This window comes from Gigantopelta aegis, chromosome 4 (assembly GCF_016097555.1).
Source record: "Gigantopelta aegis isolate Gae_Host chromosome 4, Gae_host_genome, whole genome shotgun sequence".
NCBI classification, from domain to species: Eukaryota; Metazoa; Mollusca; class Gastropoda; order Neomphalida; family Peltospiridae; genus Gigantopelta; species Gigantopelta aegis.
The window spans coordinates 82,638,415-82,662,763 of NC_054702.1; the positions used below are offsets into that span (position 1 = coordinate 82,638,415).

At 33.5% G+C, this 24,349-nt stretch overlaps 2 protein-coding genes across 6 annotated transcripts in view; one reads left to right on the plus strand and one right to left on the minus strand.

Moving 5' to 3' along the window:
* LOC121371217 (AP-4 complex subunit mu-1-like) overlaps positions 1-9,911 on the minus strand; it is a 40,749-nt gene extending 30,838 nt beyond the window's left edge. Inside the window, exon 1 of the mRNA XM_041496946.1 lies at positions 9,811-9,911. The gene's annotated coding sequence lies outside the window, so the exon portion shown is untranslated. The remainder of the gene's footprint in view (positions 1-9,810) is intronic.
* LOC121371216 (RAC-gamma serine/threonine-protein kinase-like) overlaps positions 1-24,349 on the plus strand; it is a 41,483-nt gene that overhangs the window by 8,030 nt on the left and 9,104 nt on the right. For 3 of the 5 annotated variants that reach the window (XM_041496939.1, XM_041496941.1, XM_041496944.1), the window contains exons 1-11: positions 9,971-10,108; positions 13,076-13,152; positions 14,123-14,248; positions 15,201-15,312; positions 17,105-17,201; positions 18,265-18,396; positions 19,046-19,111; positions 20,108-20,299; positions 20,525-20,653; positions 21,280-21,494; positions 22,435-22,522. In XM_041496939.1, the coding sequence (XP_041352873.1) occupies positions 10,089-10,108; positions 13,076-13,152; positions 14,123-14,248; positions 15,201-15,312; positions 17,105-17,201; positions 18,265-18,396; positions 19,046-19,111; positions 20,108-20,299; positions 20,525-20,653; positions 21,280-21,494; positions 22,435-22,522 (1,254 nt within the window). In that variant the 5' untranslated portion in view covers positions 9,971-10,088. Of the gene's footprint in view, positions 1-9,970; positions 10,109-10,244; positions 10,587-13,075; positions 13,153-14,122; positions 14,249-15,200; positions 15,313-17,104; positions 17,202-18,264; positions 18,397-19,045; positions 19,112-20,107; positions 20,300-20,524; positions 20,654-21,279; positions 21,495-22,434; positions 22,523-24,349 lie in introns of those variants that run through there. The other 2 variants (XM_041496943.1, XM_041496942.1) reach the window with 2 other exon arrangements.

Genomic DNA, 24,349 nt, shown 5'->3' on the forward strand with positions numbered 1-24,349 from the left:
GTTTAACTTTCACAAATGATGGAAAATGGACAAATCACATTCAAAATATATATCATTCAACTTCAACTATGATCTCTGTTCTAAGGAAATACAAAAGCTCTTTGGATCGACAAATACTGATGCAAATATACTCAACTTTTATTCGACCACTACTTGAATATGCATCTGAAGTTTAAGATGGGTGCTCAGTAATAGATTCTGAAAATTTTGAAAAACTTCAACTTGAAGCAGCAAGGATAATAACGGTTATTAACCGGTCTACCATTGTTTGCATCTAGAAACATGTTATATTTAGAAACAGGATTGGCAACACTATGTTCAAACTAATGAATGGTATGGCTACTGACATCTTAGCCAGCAGTGTACCACCTAGGGTTGAACAACGTGTCCACTATAGTCTGAGGAACCAAACCAATATATCTATTTCAATTTCTAGAACAAATGTGTTAAAAATATCATTTATATATTCAACAATTGATCTTTGGAATAGTCTGAAAGCGGAAATATGACATTTTGAACAAATATAATCTTTTAAAAAGGCAGTAGCACCGGATGTTTACAAAGTATCCTCATTCCATTTATGCGAAACTCGAATGCAGATCTATATCGTTGTGGTCTTAGACTCTTAATGTGGATCCCTCATGTAATTGTGGACATTACTTTGAAAACACTCATCATTATTTCTTTGAATGTTAATTTTAAAACCATTAAAGACACATTCTTTTAACATCTCATGTGATATTAAACGGTTGAGTCCCATTTAATGATGATACCAATAATCAAATATTTGAGCATGTTCACAGACAACGATTTGACTAAGAATCATTCATTTATTTATTTATTGTTATGTTTACTATTATATTGTTATTACTTACCAGTTGGGCTGTGTGAGAAGATAAAATGTTAATAATGAGTACTGTTAAACCATCGATTACTCCTACTTATTTATTTTTTGTTTTCTGTCCTTTCAGTTTATTTAATCATTTTTCAAAAATGTTTACTTTCATTGATTGATAGATTGATTTATTGAAAATTGTAGTCACCTTTATTGTACAATTTAATGTTTGTAATTAGGAGAGGGCCTCGTAAGTTGAATAACTTGTGCCCAATCCTTTTGTGTGTATATATATATATGTAATAAAATATGTTTTTCAATCAAAAGTCATTTCTAGGTAGTATTGACATTTGATTCTCTGTTTCCGGAATGTTGTGCTTGCACAATTTGGAACTCTGAAGTCATCTATTGTCAACGTGGTACATGTATTGTGTATTTTGTCATAATTCTGAACAGTTTGTTTGAATAGTTAGGAATTTTGACATGGCTGATGCAAAATCACTGATTCAGTGGGGGAAAAAACAAGTTTACAGGTGTCAAAAACAAAGAAGATTGCCTGTCGGATTAGTATATCTCTTTTTAATATGAATTTGTATCAAACAAAAACAAATGAAGACTGGAACTTTAAAAATAAAGGTTTTAATATATGCCTTAGTTTGAATATGGTACAATTATAAAGCAGTTTCTGTTGTTGATTGATATGAAGAGAATATAGTACAGGCCTGAGGCTCTTGTGTACATTTTAGAACTGCTTCACATTTTGTCTTCGTTATCGGGACCAATGTCAACAAAGTTTTAAAAAAAGGAGGAAGATTATATGTTCTTGGTTAATGATGACCAATGTAAAATGTTTGAGACTAACGTGTGCTGAGCTTGATATTGTGTGTGCTATTTTTATCAGATATTATACGGTTGGGCATTATTACTGGTTTATCTGTTAATTGAAATACAAAATCCCAACAATGTAACGAGGTACATTTCTGAAGAACCGGTACATAATACACATAATTACATGAGTTGAAACTGCATAACACACTCAAGACAATGTGTGACCCTGATTGGCTATGTTCATGTATAGCAATGTAAAAACAAATGGAAATATCCCATTGCTTTAACTAATATTTATTTTTAATTTATTAAGATTTTAAATAAAATTAATTTGGGGTAGCAGGGATGTCATTAATAGATGGCAGGTGGTGATATTTTGCCATCTTTGTAATAAACACATTGATACATATATTTTACAATCAAATTTGCACCGTGACAACCCTGTTATAAGCTTGTTCCTGATTGGTTAATGTTAGCTTATTATTAATGTATGATGTTATATTAAAATTTAAAATAAACCAGTGAAATTGCATCACTCTTGGGTTCAGTATCAACCTAGTGACATGACTTTAACATAATGGGCAGCTATAATTTCATTTGCACCTCTTATTTCTATTCTTAATGACATCACTGGGTGGTCTTCTTTATATTCAGTCATACATTAAAACAATGTGATGCAGTACACTGCCACTTCATTTATTTAAACGTAGCACCTCTTCCTTGAATAGGCTGTTGTAGGTGCCCTTTTGAAACTTTACACCCACCTCCATGGAAACATCCTGTATCCACCCTTGAAAAATACCTACTGAAAACAAAAATGAAAGAAATAGAGTCCCTAACATTATAGTCACAAGATCAAATTACTTTAATTTTTTTTAGACTAGCCTTAGAACATGTGTATCTGTTGATGAGATGGGAACTCTATTTACGTGCCCATATCCACAGAGGTTCAGGCACGCCCACCTCGGATTTAGCCTCTGACTTCGCCAGTGACCAATTCCGGGGCAGGAGGGTGTATCTGTTGATATAATTTATGGGAGGAGAACCTCAATTAGGAGCTGTAATTTGTAAACCAATTACGTTTAGCTTCACAAGGATGCTTGCATTTTTCAGGGCTACAGACTGGTTTGAATAGTATCGGTTCTCAGGCAAAAGTGGGTGGGATTTTATCTTAGTCGGTAGAGTGCTCTTAGAATTGAATCTATTTGACATACCTGTTTGTTTTTTTCATCCCAACTAGAGCACGACTGGTAAATCTGTGCTGTCTGTGAGAAAGTGCATATAAAAGATCCCTTGCTGCTAGTAGAAAAATGTAGCAGGTTTCCTCTGAAGACTATTTGTCAGAATTACCACATGTATGACCTCCAGTGGCTGATGATTATCAATGTGCTCTGGTGATTTAATTAGACAAATTAACTTTAGTCAGAAGATGCCAAGATTTTAGCTGATCTTGTACCTTATTTATGGGCATCACTAAGAATTTTTGAAGTGGGCTCATTTTGATTATATGATCTAGTACATTTTATGGCTAATATTAAATTATTTTCCCAGATAAATATTTGCCAAAAATTAGTTCATTTGTACCCTAAAACCTTCCCCTACTGTGGTTTTGACTACTAATCAAATGTCAACAATAGCAGTTGCACTTGTAATGTAATATCCAGGCCATGTGTAGACTTTGGTTTGCTCTACAGTTATTTATGTTTTATCCTCGTCAATGAATGAAAAAGCCAAAAAAGGTGTGGATAACATGACCTGGTTGGTGTTTGCAGTGTTGAGTCTGATCTCAGATCTTCAGGTGTTAGAGAGTTGAGTGCACTTGGCTGGAGAAAACAAGATGCAGTGTGTGCATGCTTCTGCAGTTAGAAATTCCTGCTATTTATTACAGGTGTGCACATTATTTTGTACACTCAACATATACTGTCCAAAACATTTCTGACATGAATTTTATTGTTATTTTATTTATTTTATTTCTAAATATGTACATTAGGGTGAAAATACTGTAAATCAGGAAATGTTGGCAAGCAAAAATTTATATAAATTTATTGAGGCCATACAAGATGCTAATATTGCATGATGCTAAATTTAAAGAGACATACTCGTGGAAAAAAGTTCTTCTTCTCAGTCATACTTATTTATAAAAATAAATCAAAACCTTTTGTGTGCCATATGTGTAGATTATTTAACTGTTAAAAGTTTGGTGTTCCAGTCTGGTATTCTAAACCTGAAGTGTAGTCTATACCATTCTGGGTGTGCCGTCGATAACATTGTAACAGGAAAAAAAGAAAAAGAAATGTTCTATTTAACGACGCACTCAACACATTTTATTTACGGTTATATGGCATGAGACATATGGTTAAGGACTTGTAACTACATACTACTAACAGAGGCAGCAGGATCTAAAAATTTCGGAAATTAAAGCCTGAAACTATGGATCCATCTCATCTTTTTTTGCTGGCTTACCCTGTAGGTTCCAATACTACTCTGTTTTGTTTTTGTTTTTGGGTTTTGTATAGTTTCTTATGTAGAAAAAGACAAAAACAACAACAGATGCTAATACTAGTAGTAGTACTTAATACTATCCACCCAAGCTGCATTCTGTAATTGGTAAAATAATGAATTACGATGACAAGGATTATTGGAAACTCACAATGAGCAAAACTTGGTATTTCAGTTGCCTTTATAATTAAGAAAATTAATTATTTTTGATTTCTAAAGACCTTTAAATCCTGAAAGTTCTCTCCAGCCTCAGGCTGAGACTTCTATAAGCAAGATGTAATATTCAATTATTTACTAAAGTAACCTACATATATATATTTAGACATTGAGTACAAAGTGTGTAATGATGTAAGGTGGATGCTGGAAGTCTCAATAGAATGTAGAATGCTGAAAGAAAGAAAAAAAAAACAAGCATTTTTCTGTATTGGATGGTCAGTCTAGGATCGATCCCAGTTGGTGGACCCATTGGGATATTTCTGGTTCCAGCCATTGCACCACAAGTGGTATATCAAAGGTGCTGGTGTGTGCTATCCTCTCTTGGTTGGTGCATATAAAGGAAAAATGGAAAAATATAGTGGGTTTCCTCTCTAAGACTGTTTGACACCCAATAGCTATTAATTAATAAATCATTTTTTAGTGTCAATAAACAAAATTAATTTTAACTTTTTCTGCATTTGTGATCCCTGGCAGCATGGTTATAATATTTCATAGTGATAGTCTGTAGAATGTTAGTCAAAATACTGTTGATAAAAGATGGGGAAAGGATTACCAGTGTAATATTGTACCTTGATAAAGTAATAAATTTATACAAATTTGTTTTGAAATATGTTAGTACTCAGTGTAATAGACATGAGGGGTGGGGTGGAGGGGAGTTCAAGCTCATTGATTTATTAATCATCGGCTATTGGATGTTAAACATGGTCATTTTGACAAAGTCATGGAGAGGAAACCAGCTACATTTTTTCATTAGTAGAAAGGGATCTTTTATATGCATCATACCACAGACAGGATAGCACATACCACAGCCTTTGATATACCAGTTGTGGTGCACTTGCTGGAATGAGAAATAGACTGACCGTGCATCAGGCATGCACTTAACCACTGGGCTAGTCCCATGCCTGGAAAGAGTGTTGTAAACATGGTTTGTTTCAAACATAAACATTTAGTGTTTGAATGAGTCTACATACAGACTATCAAATAACAAATGACTGTGTTCTTGAAAACAAGTTACAAGTGGCCTCATTGGTCGGAATTTTGAATATGTAATGTTGTTACAAAGAAATATATGGTATTCAGATGACAACTTCACATTTGTTTTTAATATGTTCTATTGTGTTTTGGAAGGGGTTAAAAAAAGATTAAACATATATATCTGTTTCCAACAGTTTTTGATCAGAGAACATAAAGTTGTTTTTTTGTTTTATAACTACCAAGTATTTTAGCAGTCGTGTCATTATGCGTGTTGATTATTTTATTGTAATTTTTTTAAGGGTATGTGGGAAAAGATTTATAATGTTAGGTCACCCAAGCTGAATGCTCTTGAACACTTAAAAGTGACACATTGCAATCAGTTTTCATCTGTCATCGTGGGTATCTTTTCACATTTTTGACTTCTTCTGCAAAAACCGGCCTTCGGTGGCGTCGTGGCAGGCCATCGGTCTACAGGCTGGTAGGTACTGGGTTCGGATCCCAGTCGAGGCATGGGATTTTTAATCGAGATACCGACTGCAAACCCTGAGTGAGTGCTCCGCAAGGCTCAATGGGTAGGTGTAAACCACTTGCACCGACCAGTGATCCATAACTGGTTCAACAAAGGCCATGGTTTGTGCTATCCTGCCTGTGGGAAGCGCAAATAAAAATCCCTTGCTGCCTGTCGTAAAAAAGAGTAGCCTATGTGGCGACAGCGGGTTTCCTCTAAAAACAGTGTCAGAATGACCATATGTTTGACGTCCAATAGCCGATGATAAGATTAAAAATCAATGTGCTCTAGCGGCGTCGTTAAATAAAACAAACTTTACTTTTTTCTTCGCAAAACTACTTCAGCATTTGCAACCAAATTTTGTTGGAAGCTTCCTTGGCATGTAAAGAAGCAAATGTATGAACTGGTCATTCTAACCCCATAAGTGCTTTAGGGGCAAAGCTCAGAAAGGAAAAAAAAAAAAATCTTAAAAAATCACCTTCTCTACTTCAGGTCTAACTTAAGAATTTGTTGTACATGGTAATATATATTTTTTAAATCCTGTGGGTGAAACGGCCCACTGACAGCAGTTTTGAGCCTGCCAACATAAATTTTAAAAAAGTGACTTTTGCAACCATATTAACATGACTGAAATGTTATTTTGCAGAATGCATCATTTGTACAAATATTGTTAAATATCATCAGATAATGTACACCAGGTGTTCATTTTGCAGTCGTTGAGGAGCTTTACCGACAGCAATAATTTTTATCCAGCGTCACAACAGTGCCATTGGTGAATAATGGCAATTTTTACTTCAATGATGGCAATTGCGGTGGATGCTGTCATTAAGTTTGAGCCCTGCTACTTCCAGAATAATCTTCACATATGTAAAGGTCATTGCAACATTAGATGGTTTTTCAAGCTTGTGAATTTCATTAATGTAGCTTCGGGAGGGGTGAAGTTTACTAGTTGCTTAGAGAAATGCATTTAAACTATGATTTCTTCACAGTGTCTAGACCATTTCAAACTCAATTTGTTTAGAAAGCTCTAACTTGATCATTGGAGAAACAAAAGACATGATAAACACACACACACACACACACACACTCCTCCTCCCCCCCCCCCCCCCCCCTTTGAAAAAGGGCATTGTGCACTCCCTTTAGTCTGGTCGATATGATGAACAATTTACTCAGGTGGCTGTTAGTTCCATAGATCTTGTTTAAAAAGGTGTATGGTTATTATTACAGCAAAACATTTGTTTTAAAAGGTTGGATTTAATGGATGTTTTGTTATGGTTATGCATACATAATTCATAATTTGTGGTATTGGATGGGAAAAAACACTCTAAAACATGCTCTGTAATCAATTTCTCATTGATGAAAGCTTCTATTATTTGGATGTTTACAACTTTGGTGATCAGTTAACCTTGACAGCTGTGATGTTATTTATGGTCATAGTATTCATGTTGTTTACGCATTTTCTGCTGGCAGTTAGACCATGTCTTGTTACATAATATTCTGCCTGGTCAATACATGGACACCAGTCAAGCAATAATGGAACACACTGGTAATAACATTTGGCCGTTTACCAACCAGGAATCTAGCGAACGGGTGTGAAGTCTTAGCAGAGATTAATAACGGTCTAAGTATCAGTGGAAATGTGCTGAAATTTAATAGCCTTTGATTTAGCTGTTAATGCCAGGGTTGGGTCACAACCTCTCCAGCCAGAGGATTGGCTACATGTAGCTGGCAGGCTTGTCTGAAGGTGAATGACCTAGCCAGTTTGAACGTCAACAAGTGCATGCGTCAGTCAGCCTGGGCCCCGGTAACATAAACATAAAGCACTGTAACTCTTATGTTGGATGTTGGACATACACTTATGGATTTAAACAGTATCTCAACATACACTTTCTTACGGACATGTGCTTAGTAAATGTCCACAAAGTTACATCTGCTTTGAAGGTGGTGTAGCATACATGTAAGTATCAAAACCGGCTACACACATTGTTTATGACATGTAAATATATTCACATCATTTTATCTTCAGTTCCAGTATGATGCTTTATGTCTGTACTTTTCTTGTTATTAAAATGATGCTTTAATATGACCAGAATTGATTTAAACATTCCAAATTGTTTCTTAATTAATTATGTATATATTGTGTGGAATGTTACAATATAGTCGAACTTGTATATAACAGTCGCTCAAAGGACCCGACAAAATGGACCATGATGGACAGATGGTTGTTATATACAAGTAAATAAAAAAAAAGATATGAAATAGTTTACTATGAAAACTACTACTAAAGTGGAATACATGCATAAAAGTATCAACAAACGTCACAAAAATATAAAATAAGAAAAATAATTTTTACCACATAAAAATGCTATTCAAAGCATTTGAATATATTTTTATCTACCGTAGAAAAAACTTTTCTTTCTTTTTTTGGTGTTATTTTATATTTTTATAACAACTGTTTATTCAACTTTAGTAGCAATTTTCACAGTAAACTATTTCACATCTGTTTTTATTTATCAGTATATAACAGCCCCCTGTTCTTAATGGCCATTATGGGCAGGATTTAGCTCAGTCGGTCGAGTGCTCGCTTGAGGTGCTTTCGTCGCATGATCGAACCATGGATGCATTCAGCTGATTGTGTTTTTTCTCGTTCCAACCAGTGCACCACAAATGGACAAAGGCCATAGTATGTGTTTTTCAGTCTGTGGGAAAGTGCATATAACAGATCCCTTTCTGCATTAGAAAAAAACCGTAGCGGGTTTCTTCTGATGACTACGAGTCAGAATTACCAAATGTTTGACATCCAATAATCGATGTGCTCCAGTGGTGTCGTTAAACAAAACAAACTTTCTTTGGCCGTTATATACAGTTAAAAATTAAAGTTTAATTTAATGACACTGCTAGATGACATTGATTAATAAATCACTGGCTATTGAATGTAAACCATTTAGTAACTTTTGCATATAGTTTTAGAGAGGAAACTCGTAACATTTTTCTGTTAGTAGCAAAGGATATTTTATATGCATCATCCCACAGACAGGATAGCACATAAAACGGCTTTTGATATACTAGTCGTGCAGTCATGTTGTGTATATATACATGTACATACATACACACATACATACACACACACACACATATATATGTATATATTATGATATACTTTTTAAAATAATAAAATCCAATTCAATGGGGCTGTTCAAATATTACGCCATCTTTGTCAAAATTAAACACCCTGCCTCTTTGTAACGCTCCGTAATGTTAGACTATACCCCCACCCCAAAAAATATTTCACCTGAGAGCCATTTCCCCCATATGAACTAATAAACCTCAGATATTCAAATACTTGAAAATACTGTTTGAATATTTCGCATAGCAAATTGGCGAGCGAATATTCGGACCGAACACCAGCTAAAACTACCTATGTCAAGCATTGTCGCTGTGAGAGCGTTTATGAAAAAAGTGTGTTATGTAATGCTATTCAATACACCCACCCCTGTAACGATACATAGCATTTTGGACCTAAACCCACCAACCCCTCGAGCGTTACATGATATTTGAACGACCCCAACTGTTTAAGTTATAACATGTTTGGGCGTTAATATACTATATTTATATATACCGTTATGTTTGACGACAAATTGCTGTCGTCAGCTGTAAAATTTAGTTCTTTTGTTGGGGGGTGAGGGTGGGGGAGGCTGTTGACATTGGTAAATTCATGTTTTGTTTTTTCTGATTATGACGTGTATAAATGTGGAATAGTTACATGCTAAAAAGAATGCATGCATACATACGTACGTACATACATACATACATTACATGGAGAGAGCCAATTGTTGCATCGTAAAGCGATATTTACACGTTCTTAGCCACTAAGCACGCCAGTATTTTACGAACATGCTCTGCACATTCTTCTAGTTACTGGAGTAAAACGATAATTAAGTCCACGTACCACACATGTATTGGTCACTTAGCTACACTTCTTTATGTTACAGGGCCCTGCAGTCTAGCCACTGTGTAAACGTACATGCAGCACTCTGCTGAATGGAGCCATTTCCTCACTGATAATGATCCGTTGAGTTTTGCAGGATTTTAGATAGTTCTTGCTCATTACTGCATCTCGTGGACAATTCTGATTGGCAGTGGGGTCTTATTGGTTGTAAACATGTTGACTCTATGTGGTTAATTGTCAAACTATTTTCACTGATGTGTGCATAACATTTCTACAAAATGGAGATAGATGTAACAAGGTGAGGATTTTCTATCTTTTTGTAATCATTATCTGGTATTTTGTTCAAATATTGATTTTCGTTATGTGCAGCGTCTGAGAAGGAAGAATTGTGATCAACAACTTCCATGTATTGGGAGTCTTTATATTAATAAATGGGTGCATATGTGTATTTTGTGTAGTGTCGTTTTGTGTTGTCATTGAATACCCTGATCCTGTCATTTGAGTGGCTAGAGGAGGATACTCTCTGGTGTGTATATCACTGTCATTGTGTAGCCTGGTATGAAGATGATGTTGTTGTAAGACAACACTAGCTGGTGTTTGGCTTGCAGCTATTACTGGGTCACAGCAACTTGCATTGATCTTGTTGTTTTCCTAGAAATCTCTGACCTACATCTAGCCTTCTTTAACCACAAATGTTTGGTGGTGGATAATCAGTCATTCCATAGGTTGTGGGAGTACTTGTCTGCTCTTTATTGTCTTGTCTTGTCACTGCTTAGGTAACTTTTTTTTTTCTGTAATTAACTGATAAGACACATTTGTCATACATGTAATAGTGTGAAATCTAGTAGGCCTATGGTTATCATAAGTTATGCCTTATGCAGCATTATGATGATGATTTTGTTTACTCAAATTATTGGTGTGTGAACTGTCGGTCTTTCATTTGATAATACTACTTAGTTTGACTTACATATATCAAGGCCATACTCTAACCAAAATCCTATTGCTATCAAATGATTTAGCATGGGGTTTCGAGAATAATTTTTTTTAGCATTTAAGCCCTGATTATTTTGCATGGTATTGTAATTGAGAATAATTTTAATTTATTTTAGATGACTGAAACTTGTGATGTGTGTGTGTGTGGTGGTGGTGGGGGGGGGGGGAGGGTCATTGACATGGTGTGGGATCTGAATTGCAAAATTAGCCTTTTTCAATAAGTAATTTTAAGGGTTAATTTAGAGGGGTTTTATAATAACTCACAAATTATTTGTTAGAATAATTGAAACACAATTTAGTTCCAGTTTCAATCTACATGTATTTGTCTTCTCCATTATTAACCATATGTCTGACGCCATATAACCATAATTAAAATGTGTTGAATGCATCGTTAAATAAAACATTTCCTTCCTTCTCCATACATTCTCAGACTGATATGGTTCATATTTATTTTTTCTCTAAAATAAGTGCTCAGGTTTGCTTGATGCTAGATTTTATCAGTTTTGGGCTTTTTTTTTAAAGTGGGTGTGAGTTTAAGATGTTATTTTTTATTTATATTTTCAAGACATTGGAAATAACTGCACATCAAGCAAAAAAAAAAAGTTTTATTTTTGGGCCCGACATTTTGTATTTTATGTTTTACTGGCTAATACTTACTGGTACATAAATCATTGTCTGGAATCAGAATAAAAACTATTTTAAAATACCAGGAAATTGCAATGTCATATAATATAAAAGTTGAAATAATATATACTCCCTAAGCAATATAACATTTTACTGCATTCATCTGGTTATGGTGATTAATAAATCAATGTACTCCGAAATAGTGTCCGAAGAATGCTAACTTGTTAAAAAAATTTATTTAACCTATGCATTTGATAAATTAATGGTATTGGTATAAAATGAGTACGGTACCTTTTTCAAATTTATTTTTATTCTAAATTGAGAAAAAAATGTCTGACCATATTATTATTATTTTTTTGGCCAGTAAAAAGATGGGGTGGGGGGAGGTCCTTATCTAGAATTCATTTTATTATGACATTAATTTGAATTTTGTTTTCAATTGATTAATCTTCCAGTTTATAACATGTAACGTTTTATTTAACAATGCATTCGACACATTTTTATTTATGGTTATCAATCGCATATGAGGCAAGCGTTTTACCACTAAGCTACATCCTGCCCCATTCTGCATAATAGATGGTAGTACCGGTAGTTACGAGTGTGTCTGTATAATGTACTTCTTGTAAACATCCAACTTGTAATTGTAATTCTCTTGTTAAATATTAACAGTTCTTTTATTATATATAAAATATATAAAGTCAAAGACATTTTGTATTGCCAAGTAGCAATATATTTATCTACATGTATATATAAATATATATATATAATTTCCTCTTCCTGTTTTGTTTGTTTGTGCAGTTTCATCCGTCAACCATTTGACCAGGAAGTTTGTTAGACATCTGCACAATGTTAATTGAAACTATTTAAATAGCATAATTAAATAATTGTAATTGTATTTATTGGTATGTATGTGGTTCATTAATCAAGTAAATGTGTATACAGTGTACGTAGTTGAATTATCCAGACAGTCTTGCATGCTATATTTTGAGAGTTTAGTTTGCCCAAAAATTAAACCAAGACTGCACTACATGTATATATATATATACAGTTGTATATGGACATCAAAATAATTTATGTATTAGGCTTCACCATGCACACACCTTGGTCAGTGTTAAACTTTAAGTTCAGTGAAAAATAGAGTTAAAGGTTAACTTTATGATAAAATTATTCACTCTTGAGTTCTACAGTTTAAATCTATTTTTAATGCTAAAAGTTACAAACTTTATTAGAAAACAAACAGGACTTATCATTATTCATAATATATGTGACATCATTTTAGATAATTGTTTTAGTACAAACACTAAAAAGTAGATGGGGGGGGGGGGGAATGTGATGTTGATTCCCCACCCCACCCTCCTTTTATTTTTCCTTTTTATTTCACAAACTGGGGTTTTGGGGTTTTTTAAAAATATTTTGTTAATTGCATTACTAGTTGAGCATCTCACTCTTTGGTTGATATCAGGTTCAAGTTGTTAAGATATAACAAACATTTCCACTTATGAACACTTAATTATTGCCATATTATCTGGTTGAAGATGGATTAATGAATAAACTAATGGCATCATATGTTCATAATTTATTAATGCATAATGTAGTAGTTTTTGGTGGTAGTATCCTAATAAATATTTACTGATTTGTTTAATTTCAGGGCTGATCTAGCCACCGCAATGAATACAGATGGGATTCCCATCCCCATTATCAAAGAAGGCTATTTATCCAAAAGAGGTTGGTACCAATATTATGTTCTGTTGGTTCTCATTAAAGTGACTGACCCTAGTTTTTAAACAAAACGGCAGATTTTTTTTACTATTAAAGTGTTTTTTTTATCTTTGATATCGGACATTATTTACATTTTATTATTTAGAATATCCATTTCCATAGATGCAAAGTGTTTATGGTGACTCTGGTGTTTGTAATGCTACAAAATTATATTTTTCATTATTCTAAAAACGCATCTGCGTCTGAGAAGGATCGGTTGTGGAGACGAACTCTACTATATTTTTGGAGTGAATATCCCTGTTTCAGTGTCACATACTGTTGTATCTTTATTCAGAACCGGCATCGTGGTTAGGCCATTGGTCTACAGACTGGTAGGTATGGGATTTTTAATCCAGATACCGACTCCAAACCCTGAGTGAGTGCTCCGCAAGGCTCAGTGGGTAGGTGTAAACCACTTGCACCGACCAGTGATCCATAACTGGTTCAACAAGGCCATGGTTTGTGCTATCCTGCCTGTGGGAAGCGCAAATAAAAGATCCCTTGCTGCCTGTTATAAAAGATTAGCCTATGTGGCAACAGCAGGTTTCCTCTAAAAAACAGTGTCAGAATGACCATATGTTTGACGTCCAATAGCCGATGATAAGATAAAAAATCAATGTGCTCTAGTGGCGTCGTTAAATAAAACAAACAAACTTTATTCAGATGTGTTACAGGTTTGTAGATTAATTCAATTTGTTTCCACGGATTCAAACTATGGTCTGCGACTTTAAAAATAATGAAGATGAGTTATGTACAAATGTGTAAGAATCATCTTGTGAATAGTAACATCATAATGAGATAATGGGGAAGGTAAAAATTATTGACTCAGTCTTCAAGGGGCATTTATTCATATTAAATGAACACCACTGAGTGGATGATGTTCATTGAATATCTTATTTTAAAATATTTGATACAGTTTATTGGTTCTGACTTGCAGGTGAACACATCAAGAACTGGCGCAAACGTTACTTTATTTTGCGCCAAGATGGATCATTCTTGGGGTTTCGTACCAAGCCAGAGGGTGGAGTTCTCAGTGATCCGTTGAATGATTTTACAGTCAAAGGTACATGTAAATTAGCACATACATAATTAAATTTCATTATGACACGACATAACTCAAGATGAGTCAAAATAAAATTAATTCTGTCCCCATGTCAGTGAATGTTTTGTATCGTGCTGAATATATAATATATGTCTACACAAGTTCACTGCTAGTAAAAGTATGTTAAAGTATATTTTCCCCCATCTTCATAAATCAAGGCTAATATTCGTTCCTCGTATTCAGCCTTGATACATGTCGTCAAGAAATCGTGCACAAAATGCTTAAATTTCATTGGATGCGATGAGATCTGATTGCAACGAATTGCAACGCTCCTTATAGATTCCCTTGTTATTGTAAACAAAGATGGCAGCGTCAGCGTCCAGCGGTTAATTTTTGATATTGCTTTCAAGATTGTCACATGTTACCGATGCTGTGATTGGTCAGCGATGTCATCGTGTAAGGGACATAATCGGTGTTACAAATTTTCTTCCAATAGAGGGCGCTAGTAGTGGATATCTGTAATCTTGACTACATGTATCAAGGCTGAATATGAGGAACGAATATTGGCCTTGATTTATGAAGATGATTTTCCCCAGAACATCTTGACATCACAATGCTTAAACCCTGGAACAAAAAGCCAAGGAATATATTATACATGTGTCATTTATTTTTCCCTAGCAATACAAGTTTTGTGTGTATGTATATTTATTTGCTTGTTTTTTGGGTTTTTTTCTTCTTTACAGAAAACAATCTTACATGTAAATTAACTACAGTTGAAACTAAATATTTTTATTAATTAATAGCCAATCACTTTTTCATCATTTGTTGTTTTGACAATTTTTTATGGATTTAATTTTTTATATATATATATATATATATATATATATATATATATATATATAATTTATTTATTTTAAATTTTTTTTAGTGCCTTGTCAGATTTGTTTACAATTTGTTGCTTTATTTTTGTTAGACTGTCAGCTGATGAAACTAGATAGACCAAAACCAAACACCTTTATAATCCGTGGATTGCAATGGACAACAGTGGTTGAACGGATGTTTTGTGTCGATACTCCTGAAGAAAGGTACTATATTTACTTTGCTTCTCAGACATAAACGACTTGCCATTTAGACAGTGTATCACTATCAGCGAATATAGTCATTATTCCACAGGTTTTGGGATTGTATGATCAAAATGGCCTATTTTTCATGTTCTCCTTTGTTGTTTCACACAGTATTTAAATAAACATGATAACATGGATTTAAAGCATAGCCTTACCTTAGTGTAAATATATTTTATGACCAGTTACCGTATTTGACCGGAAATAAGCCCATGTCTTTGAATAAGCCCACCTCCATTTTGATAGCATTTAAGAAATTAGGCCCTCATTCGTAAATAAGCCCACCCCCAACTTCGTCACCTTATAAATAACATGAAATTGCAAGTTTGCTCAAAGTTCATTTAAAAGGTCATACCTCCTGCAGATAATTAAACACAAATGTAACACAATATTTTACCACCAGTGAGATTTAGCAGTCTAACAATAACAGTGTGTAACATTGTTTTCAATTTCATGCCTGCAGTATTTCTCTGAAGTATCCAAGCCAAGTATGAACTAAAAACCAGTGTCTATTTTTACCACCACACTGGGTCCGCAGTTAATGCTAATTAAGCAAATACCGTATTCTGATTGGCTAAGAACAATGACCTTAGATTGACAATTCTTTGCAGTGTAAGCTAGCTGCCCGTGTCAGAAACGTGTGTATAGGCTATTGAGTTTGTTGTTAATTGCTGTTGTTTCAAGTCTTCTCAGCATTAAATTTTGGATGTAAATAAACAGCACTGGTAAGTAATTGTAACATAGAAGGTGTGTTTCTGATAATTAGATACTAGTAAAAAAAAAACCAATTTAATTAATAAACAATTATTATTTATTAATAACAAATGGAACACTAATTAATAGATGTGCTACTGAACGTTTTTTGTTTTTTTCCTAGTTCATTTAAATATTGTTATTTATTTTAATTATAATTATTAAAAAAAATTTCAACAAAACTGGCCCCTTGTCTGGGAATAAGCCCACCCCATGCCAAGCTCACAATGAGTTGTCTTGGCCCCCTGGGCTTATTTCCGGTCAAATACGGTATATACAGTCAAACCTGTCTTAAGCGGTCATACAAAGGAGTAAAGAAAAGTGACCACATAAGACAGGTGGCCCCTGATTACATGTTGCCACATATAGTCTTTGAAACTTTTTTTTTTTTTTTTAACTTCTAGTTAACAGATGTGTTCTCCTCAGTTGACTATAAATCAGCTTTCAACTTTCAACATGTCGCCTCCTTCAGAATTAATGTAACTGGAATGTATTAATTTAACTGTTCTCAGCAAGTTTGTTTTCTTTTTCCATTTAATTATTTAATTCCTACTTCTTGCAGTGTATTGTCATAGTAAATGACTCTACAAATGACAAACTTAGCCTATCTAGAGGCAAATAGATGCATTCCAGAGTCTTACTTTCTTAATTGATACACAGTAGAGCTGTCGGGACGGAATAGGTACTAGTATTCCAAAAGGTATGAAGATTGCTTATTTGCTGCACCGTGTCGCTGTTGTTAAAATATCCCTGTTATATAATAGTAAACATTTACTGTGGCCGTTTAATAAAGGTATTTTAGTGATTTGGGATCCAATTTTTTAGACATTAGACAGGTAACCGCTTATTACGAGTACATTTACTGTACATTAAAAATTGTTTGTGAGGGAAAAAAGTGGCCGCTTACGGCAGGTGACCGCTGATTTTACAAGTGGGACAGGTTTGACTGTATATTGCTTTGTAGTAATTTGTATTTTGATTACAATCAAGATTCATGTTTCAGGGAGGAATGGATTGAAGCAATCTGTTCGGTTGCAGAGAATCTCAAAGTCACAGAAGAAGATACTGAAGGAGATTTCTCCTTGTCTAAAAAGAAAGTGGTAGGTCATTTGTAACGGGTGTCTCTTGACATGTGCATATGGACAAGATGGTGAAAGTCAAAATAGTTTTTTCAACGATTTTTTTCTGGATTTTCTTATTTTAGTGCTATTCTGTGTTATTTGAGGAAAATTCATAGTAATCCTCTAATTTACAAGATACTGCAAAGTTTTACAGATGTTTGGTACCATGTTTCTGACTCAAATTAGCAACTATATAGTTGATAATGCAATCATAATCTGATATCTGGATCTGAGGGGATGTAGCTCAGTGGTAAAGCACTTGCCTAATACGCGGTCGGTCTTGGATCGATCCCCATCGGTGGGCTCATTGGGCTATTTCTCGTTCCAGCCAGTGCAACACGACTGGTATATCAATGGTCGTGGTATGTGCTATCCTGTCTGGAATAGTGCATATAAAAGATCCCTTGCTGCTAATCAAAAAGTGTTGCCCATGAAGTGGTGACAGTGGATTTCCTCTCAATATCTGTGTGGTCCTTAACCAGATGTCCGGTGTCATATATCCGTCAATAAAATGTGTTGAGTGCGTCGTCAAATAAAACATTTCCTTCCTTTCTAAATAAATTGATTTAGACCTAAACTTTGAGTGTTCTGTTATGATTTATTCAAGTATGTTTATCAATTGCACGGCCAAAAGCACTTGTAGCATGTAACACAGGAATTTTAATTTACACATGGTCTTGTCCATCTCTCTAATATTATTCAGTGAAAACTACTTGTAATCTTGTGTATCAGAACTGATTTAAGTTTAGATTTGATGCAAATGATATATCAAAATAATTTTAAACAATTAGTAAAGTGTCATAAATTACTGTTATTTTTATTAAGCAGAGTTTTGCTCCTAAAATAAATATTTTGCTACTATTTTTTTCTAGTTTAGGCTAACTTAAAATAGAAGTTTACTTTAGTTTATTTCAGATATTGTTTTACTGTTTTAATGATGGAATATGTAAAGTAATATATTTCTTATATCAACTAAAACGACATCATTTTCTATATAAGATTTGTTGTGGATTTTAAAATTTCTTTTTTAATTTTTTTAAAGTGCCTAGATGACTTCGAATTCTTCAAAGTGTTGGGTAAAGGAACATTCGGAAAAGTGATTTTGTGTAAGGAAAAATCAACAAATCATCTTTATGCCATTAAGATATTGAAGAAAGCTGTTATCATTGCCAAAGTAAGTGTCCTGTAATAAATGATGCAAAACATTCACCTTTTTTAATAGTACAAATTAATATTTTGCTTTTGATGGATGAGTCGAAAGTCATTAAGATAATTTTTCCAATTTTTTAGTTATTGCACCTTTTTGATTTCTTATTCATCAAACTACTATTATTGTTTTCTGTAGTTATTTTTCAAATCTTTGGATATGCAGCAGATAGTGGGGGATTTTATTATCAAAACAATTGATCAGTTATTACACATGTCACTTAATGTTTTGAATATGCACATTTAATTTCTTCCCATGATTTCAGTAAATATTTCCATTTGAAAATCCTTGATGATTGTTTATGTTTAATTGATTTCATATAATTATCTACCTCAGAATGATCATAATGAATATTTTTCAAAGTTAACTCTGATACAAAATCTTTATTGATGGTTTATTATTGTTTCTTTGTATTACGTTTTATTTACTTCTTGGTCTTTGAACAGTTTCAGATAATTAGTTTGAAAAATGTACATAAAGATTAAATACCAGTTTATGTTCTAAATAAAATAGGTTTTTTTAGAAGATTTGGCCTTTGTTTCTTGTAATGCTTTGTCTCTTCTCTTTTCTTTTTTTTTGATGACTATAAAATTTGTTGAAAATGTTTTAATTGTAGGATGAAGTTGCACACACACTAACAGAAAATAGAGTCCTCCAACATACAAAACATCCATTTCTAACGGTAAGCAAATAAGTGATTTACGAATTGCAACAGCTGCACAATAAAACAATACCTCTTGTGTGTTGAATATGTCTCTTTTTTTGAAGAACTAACATAATATTATTAGCTTATTGCAATTCACTTGATCTTGCTTGCATGATATAGTTATTCTTTTGTGTTTTTGTTTTTGTTTTACTTCGGTACTACAGTAGAATATCTTTGAGTCGAACTCGGAAGGGTCAAATACACCGCTACGCATGAACCAAAAGTAAAGTCCCGAGTTACACTTACACGATGTTGACCAAATGGTTAGGTCGAACTACGCAATGAGTCTTACACTTTCTCGAGCACCAATGGGATTCAAGCTAACCGGATTCAACTGTATATTACTTTAATAAAAATAACATACTTTTCTGGGCCAGTTTGATAGATTTTTTAATCCTTGTCCAGATCATATCATCTTGCATACAGGACCTTTAAACCACATGTAGGAACAACTTGGGATGGTGGCTGGTCCAAAACAAACTGTTCATCCATCTCATTGCAAACATTTCACGTAATTAGAATTGAATCATACACGTAACATATTAATTAATATAGATATGGTTTTCCATTAAACTCCTGATGGGCATATCATGTACCTTACCAGTACTCTTGTTTATCAATTATGTTGTTGTTTCTTTGGAGTTAGTAAACCAATTGCTTTTTTTATTTCCCTTCTGAATATACCTCATACAAAGTACACATATTTTGATATAAATACATCAGCAGTCAAGAGTTTTTTATGGTTAAAATAATTATACTTGGCACCATCCTTTTTCATACTAGGTATACTGAGTCTCAGCATTCACAGTAAATATGAGGCATGCTAGGTTAATGGTTTAAATCTATTTTAGATTTCTCTTTACTTTGTAGCAAACCTAAATAAATAACATATACTACATATCCGCTCAACTAGTGTCATATTTGTAAATGTTTTAATAGTTTAAATAAAATCTTTTATGTTTTATTTTTCAGCAACTGAAATATTCATTCCAAACTGCCGATAGGTTGTGCTTTGTGATGGAGTATGTGAATGGTGGTGAACTGTTTTTCCATTTGTCTAGAGAGAGAGTGTTTTCCGAAGAGAGGACAAAGTTCTATGGAGCGGAAATCATATCAGCACTAGGATACCTTCATGAAAATAATATTGTGTATAGAGACTTGAAAGTAAGCACAACGGTTTGTTTCATCTATTTGTTTGTAAGTTGAAAATTTAGTAATGTTAAAAATTATTTTATGCAGGTTGATGTCTTGCACCAAAGATTTTAGTCAGTATAGTTTTTAATAAATGGCTTCAAGCACAGACATATAGGATCATCATGTTAGAATTCCATTTATTACTTAATAACATTTTATACGGTTTTAGTGTTATTTTTACAAATTGTTTTTCAGCTTGAGAACTTGTTACTTGATAAAGATGGCCACATCAAAATAGCTGACTTTGGTCTTTGTAAAGAGGAGATGCACTTTGGAGCAAGCACAAGTACATTTTGTGGTACCCCAGAATACCTAGCACCAGAGGTAATGTCGTGTTTGCAGATACTAAACTTTTACTTAAGTTATGTTTGGTTCATTGCATTTTTTTCTTCTTAAAATGGGGCTTAAAATGTAGCCACTTTATTTTGTTTTATTCAAACAAAATTCAACACAATGTAGGTTCATTAAGCATGATATTTTTGTTTTAGCTTTATGACACATTATGAAATATATTACTTCAAATTTAGCTTGAATTTAAATTTGTTGAGCTAAACAGGCTATGGTATGTGCTATGTGTTTTGTAAGAAAGTGAAGTTTATGTGAGGGGAAAAAAGCTTCTATGGTAGGAGCAGGTTTGATTTTATTACTAGATACATTACGATTGTCATAGTTACCAAATAGTCAGTGATTAAGTAATATGCATATTTGCTATTAAAGAAACGTCTGTATTTAAGAAAAATGTTGGAATCGGATATTGCCTCTGTACATTTGCCCAGAGGATTCATGATGTTTTACTGCATTTGACATTTTTGTTTTATTATATTTTCAAATATCTGTAATGAATCAAAGCAGTATTTTTAAACATTAATTTGAATTTGTTCATACATATGGAAACTTATCGGAATTGTTATTATTATATTTCTAATAAAAAGCTACGTCTGTTATTTCAGGTGTTGGAAGACAACGATTATGGCCGTGCAGTGGACTGGTGGGGTACTGGTGTTGTTATGTATGAAATGATGTGTGGACGTTTACCTTTCTACAATCGTGACCATGATTTGTTATTTGAACTAATATTGACCACTTCTGTGAAATTTCCTCGGACCTTATCAGATGATGCAAAGTCACTGCTTAGTGGATTTTTAGCTAAAAACCCTAGAGATAGGTATTAATATATTTTATCTTACTTCTTGTCTCAGCAATATTTTCCATTTCATCTCTAAATATCACTTTATTAGTGCCTCAGTGCTTCACCTTTTTTTCCAATGTTTATTGAATACTCTGTAAAAATGCTCACATTTTGGTGTTTTATATATTTTATTTTATTTTTATCACACAGCTACTTGTTGGGGAGATTGTAAGTGTAAATGTGATAAATAAAGTAATTATTGGACATGTTTGTGCAATAATTTTATGATTTATTTTAAAGTATGGTAAATTTTCGAACTAAATGTCATATCATTTTGATCTTCAGTTTTAATTCTAATTCAGCACATTTGTAAGAACGAATCTGATTGGATCCCTGCTAAAAATTTCAGGTGGTAAAATCACCGATATACCGGTCGCAAATTTTCTGGCAGAAATACGTCATAGGTTAAGCGAGGAACAGGGTTGTTTTGTAATGACGTCATAAAGACAATTTCTGTAGGTTCATATTACGTACAGAAGTCGTTAAATACTGAGAGGTTTTTATGTCAGAAATGAACATATTATTCTTTATTAGTCGTTATCTAATTTGCAGACGTATATCGGTGGTTTTACAGTAGCAAATTTACCGTTTTATTGGCGACATGTTAGCGGAGCCAATAAAACTAAATTTGCGACAGTAAAACCACCGATATACGTCTGCAAATCGGAAAGCACAGTAGGGTTATCCCCTAATTAGTAGGTGGCAGGTGTCAATTTCCCTCAGGTACTGCCACTGCCACCTGTTTCATATTTTCATTTGTGTAGTATTCATAGTTAAACTTAAGTAGATATAGCTAGCTACTTTGCTCAGTGGCTTTGGAAGTCTTTTTATTCAACAGCCTGTCTGTCTTACTAATGATGGACCTTAAAAGCTTTCTGAATTCTGTAATTGCTAATTATGTTAACCTGTTTTTCAGACTGGGCGGTAGTGAAGCTGATATTAAAGAAATTGTTGTGCATCCATTCTTTTCATGTATCAACTGGCAGGACCTCAATGACAAAAAGGTGAGAAGACAACATGTTGTATTTCTTTGAGGATAATTTTTTTCTGTTTGCATGTAATAATTTAAAAAAAAGCACAGTTGGATATTCCTGAAAACCTATCAACCCTTAGTACGTTTCCTTTATTCTTTTTGAAAATATTAAATTACAGGCAATTTGATATGTATTAATTGAAAACACATGTTATTTGGCATTATATATGTACAGTTCTATAGTTTAATACTCAAATTATCTGAGTTGAAATTTGTTTTATTTAAAAACACCTCTAGAGCACATTGATTAATTAATCATTGGCTGTTGGATATTAAACATTCAGAATTCTGACACAGTCTTCATAGACATTCTGCTACATTTTTCAGTTAGTAGCAAGGGATCTTTTTGTATGAATTTATTCAGACAGGACAGCACATACACTAACTGTTGATATACCAGTCATGGGGCACTAGTTGGGATGGGAAAGGACCAGGCAGAGAATGTGTCCATCAAGGGGGTTCGAACCAATGACCGAGGGACCTCAAAGCAAGTGCTCTGTCAACTGAACAAGATTCCAACACCCAAATTGTATGAGAGGCTGAATGATAATGGATAAAGCATTGTGAACATATGTTTGTGTTTTATTGATCTTCATTTTAAAGTGCAAGTAACAAGTTCCTTGGTTTCTTACTGTTATACCTGTAGGTGATTAAAAAAAAGAAGTTTGTTTTATTTAACAACACCACTAGAGCACATTGATTTATTAATCATCGGGTATTGGATGTCAAACAGTATTTTTGACAGTCATAGACAGGGAACCCACTACATTCTTCCATTAGTAGCAAGAGATCTTTTATATGTACCATCCCACTAACAGGATAGCACATAACACATCCTTTGATATACCAGTCGTAGTGCACTGGTTGGACCGAGAAATGGCCCAATGAACCCTCCGATGGGGATCGATCCTAGATCGACCGTGCATTAGGCAAGTGCTTTACCACTGGGCTACGTCCCGCGCTGTTGGTGATTAAAAGAAGACAGTAATTGTCAGGCTGCTGAAAATAATAATAAGCAGAGAGCATTTACCACTTTGATTTGAGTTTGTCTTGTGCTGCTTTAAACAAATGACTAATAATAAAGAAGCTTTTTCTGTCTGTAAAACAGTTGTGTGTGCATTTTATTACCATTAGTTCTTGAAGTTGATACATGTGCCTTACTGAAAATACTCATTTTATTTGTCACAGTATTTTTAGGGGTGGTAGGTCTATATCTAGTGCTATACTTTTTTCTTGTTAATTGTTTCTCAAAGCCTGTTTTTAACTTTTTGAATAACATGTGTCTGCACTCTGTCCTTTTAGCATTAAGTTATCCCATGTGATTTATTATTAACTTTAAAAAAGAATTACATATAAGGTACAAACCACAAACATGTACACATGTATAACGTACAAACAAGTAGATATGAAGAGCTATTTTTCCAAAATGCCATAAATCGATTTCTGCTTGTTTATTTTTGTGTTTTTTTATTTTTTAAATAAAATTTCTGCCCATGTAGAGTTATATTAACTAACTTCTTTATTTAAAAAAAAATGTTTAATTTGGTAGTACAGTGCAACATTGTTAATCCAGACAGTGCTTTTTTTTTCTGAAATTGTGGATTAACAAATTTCTGTAGTACTAAATTGTACTTGAAGAGTTATTTCCCTTGAATAACAAAGCAATAATGAAAAAACAAGAAAAAACTCCCATACAATCAACAAATACAGATTTATAATTTAGTAAGTAGATTTATTTTATGGCAAGTGAAATATTCATTTTATTATTCAATAACAGTTTAATAAAGTGAACTAATTA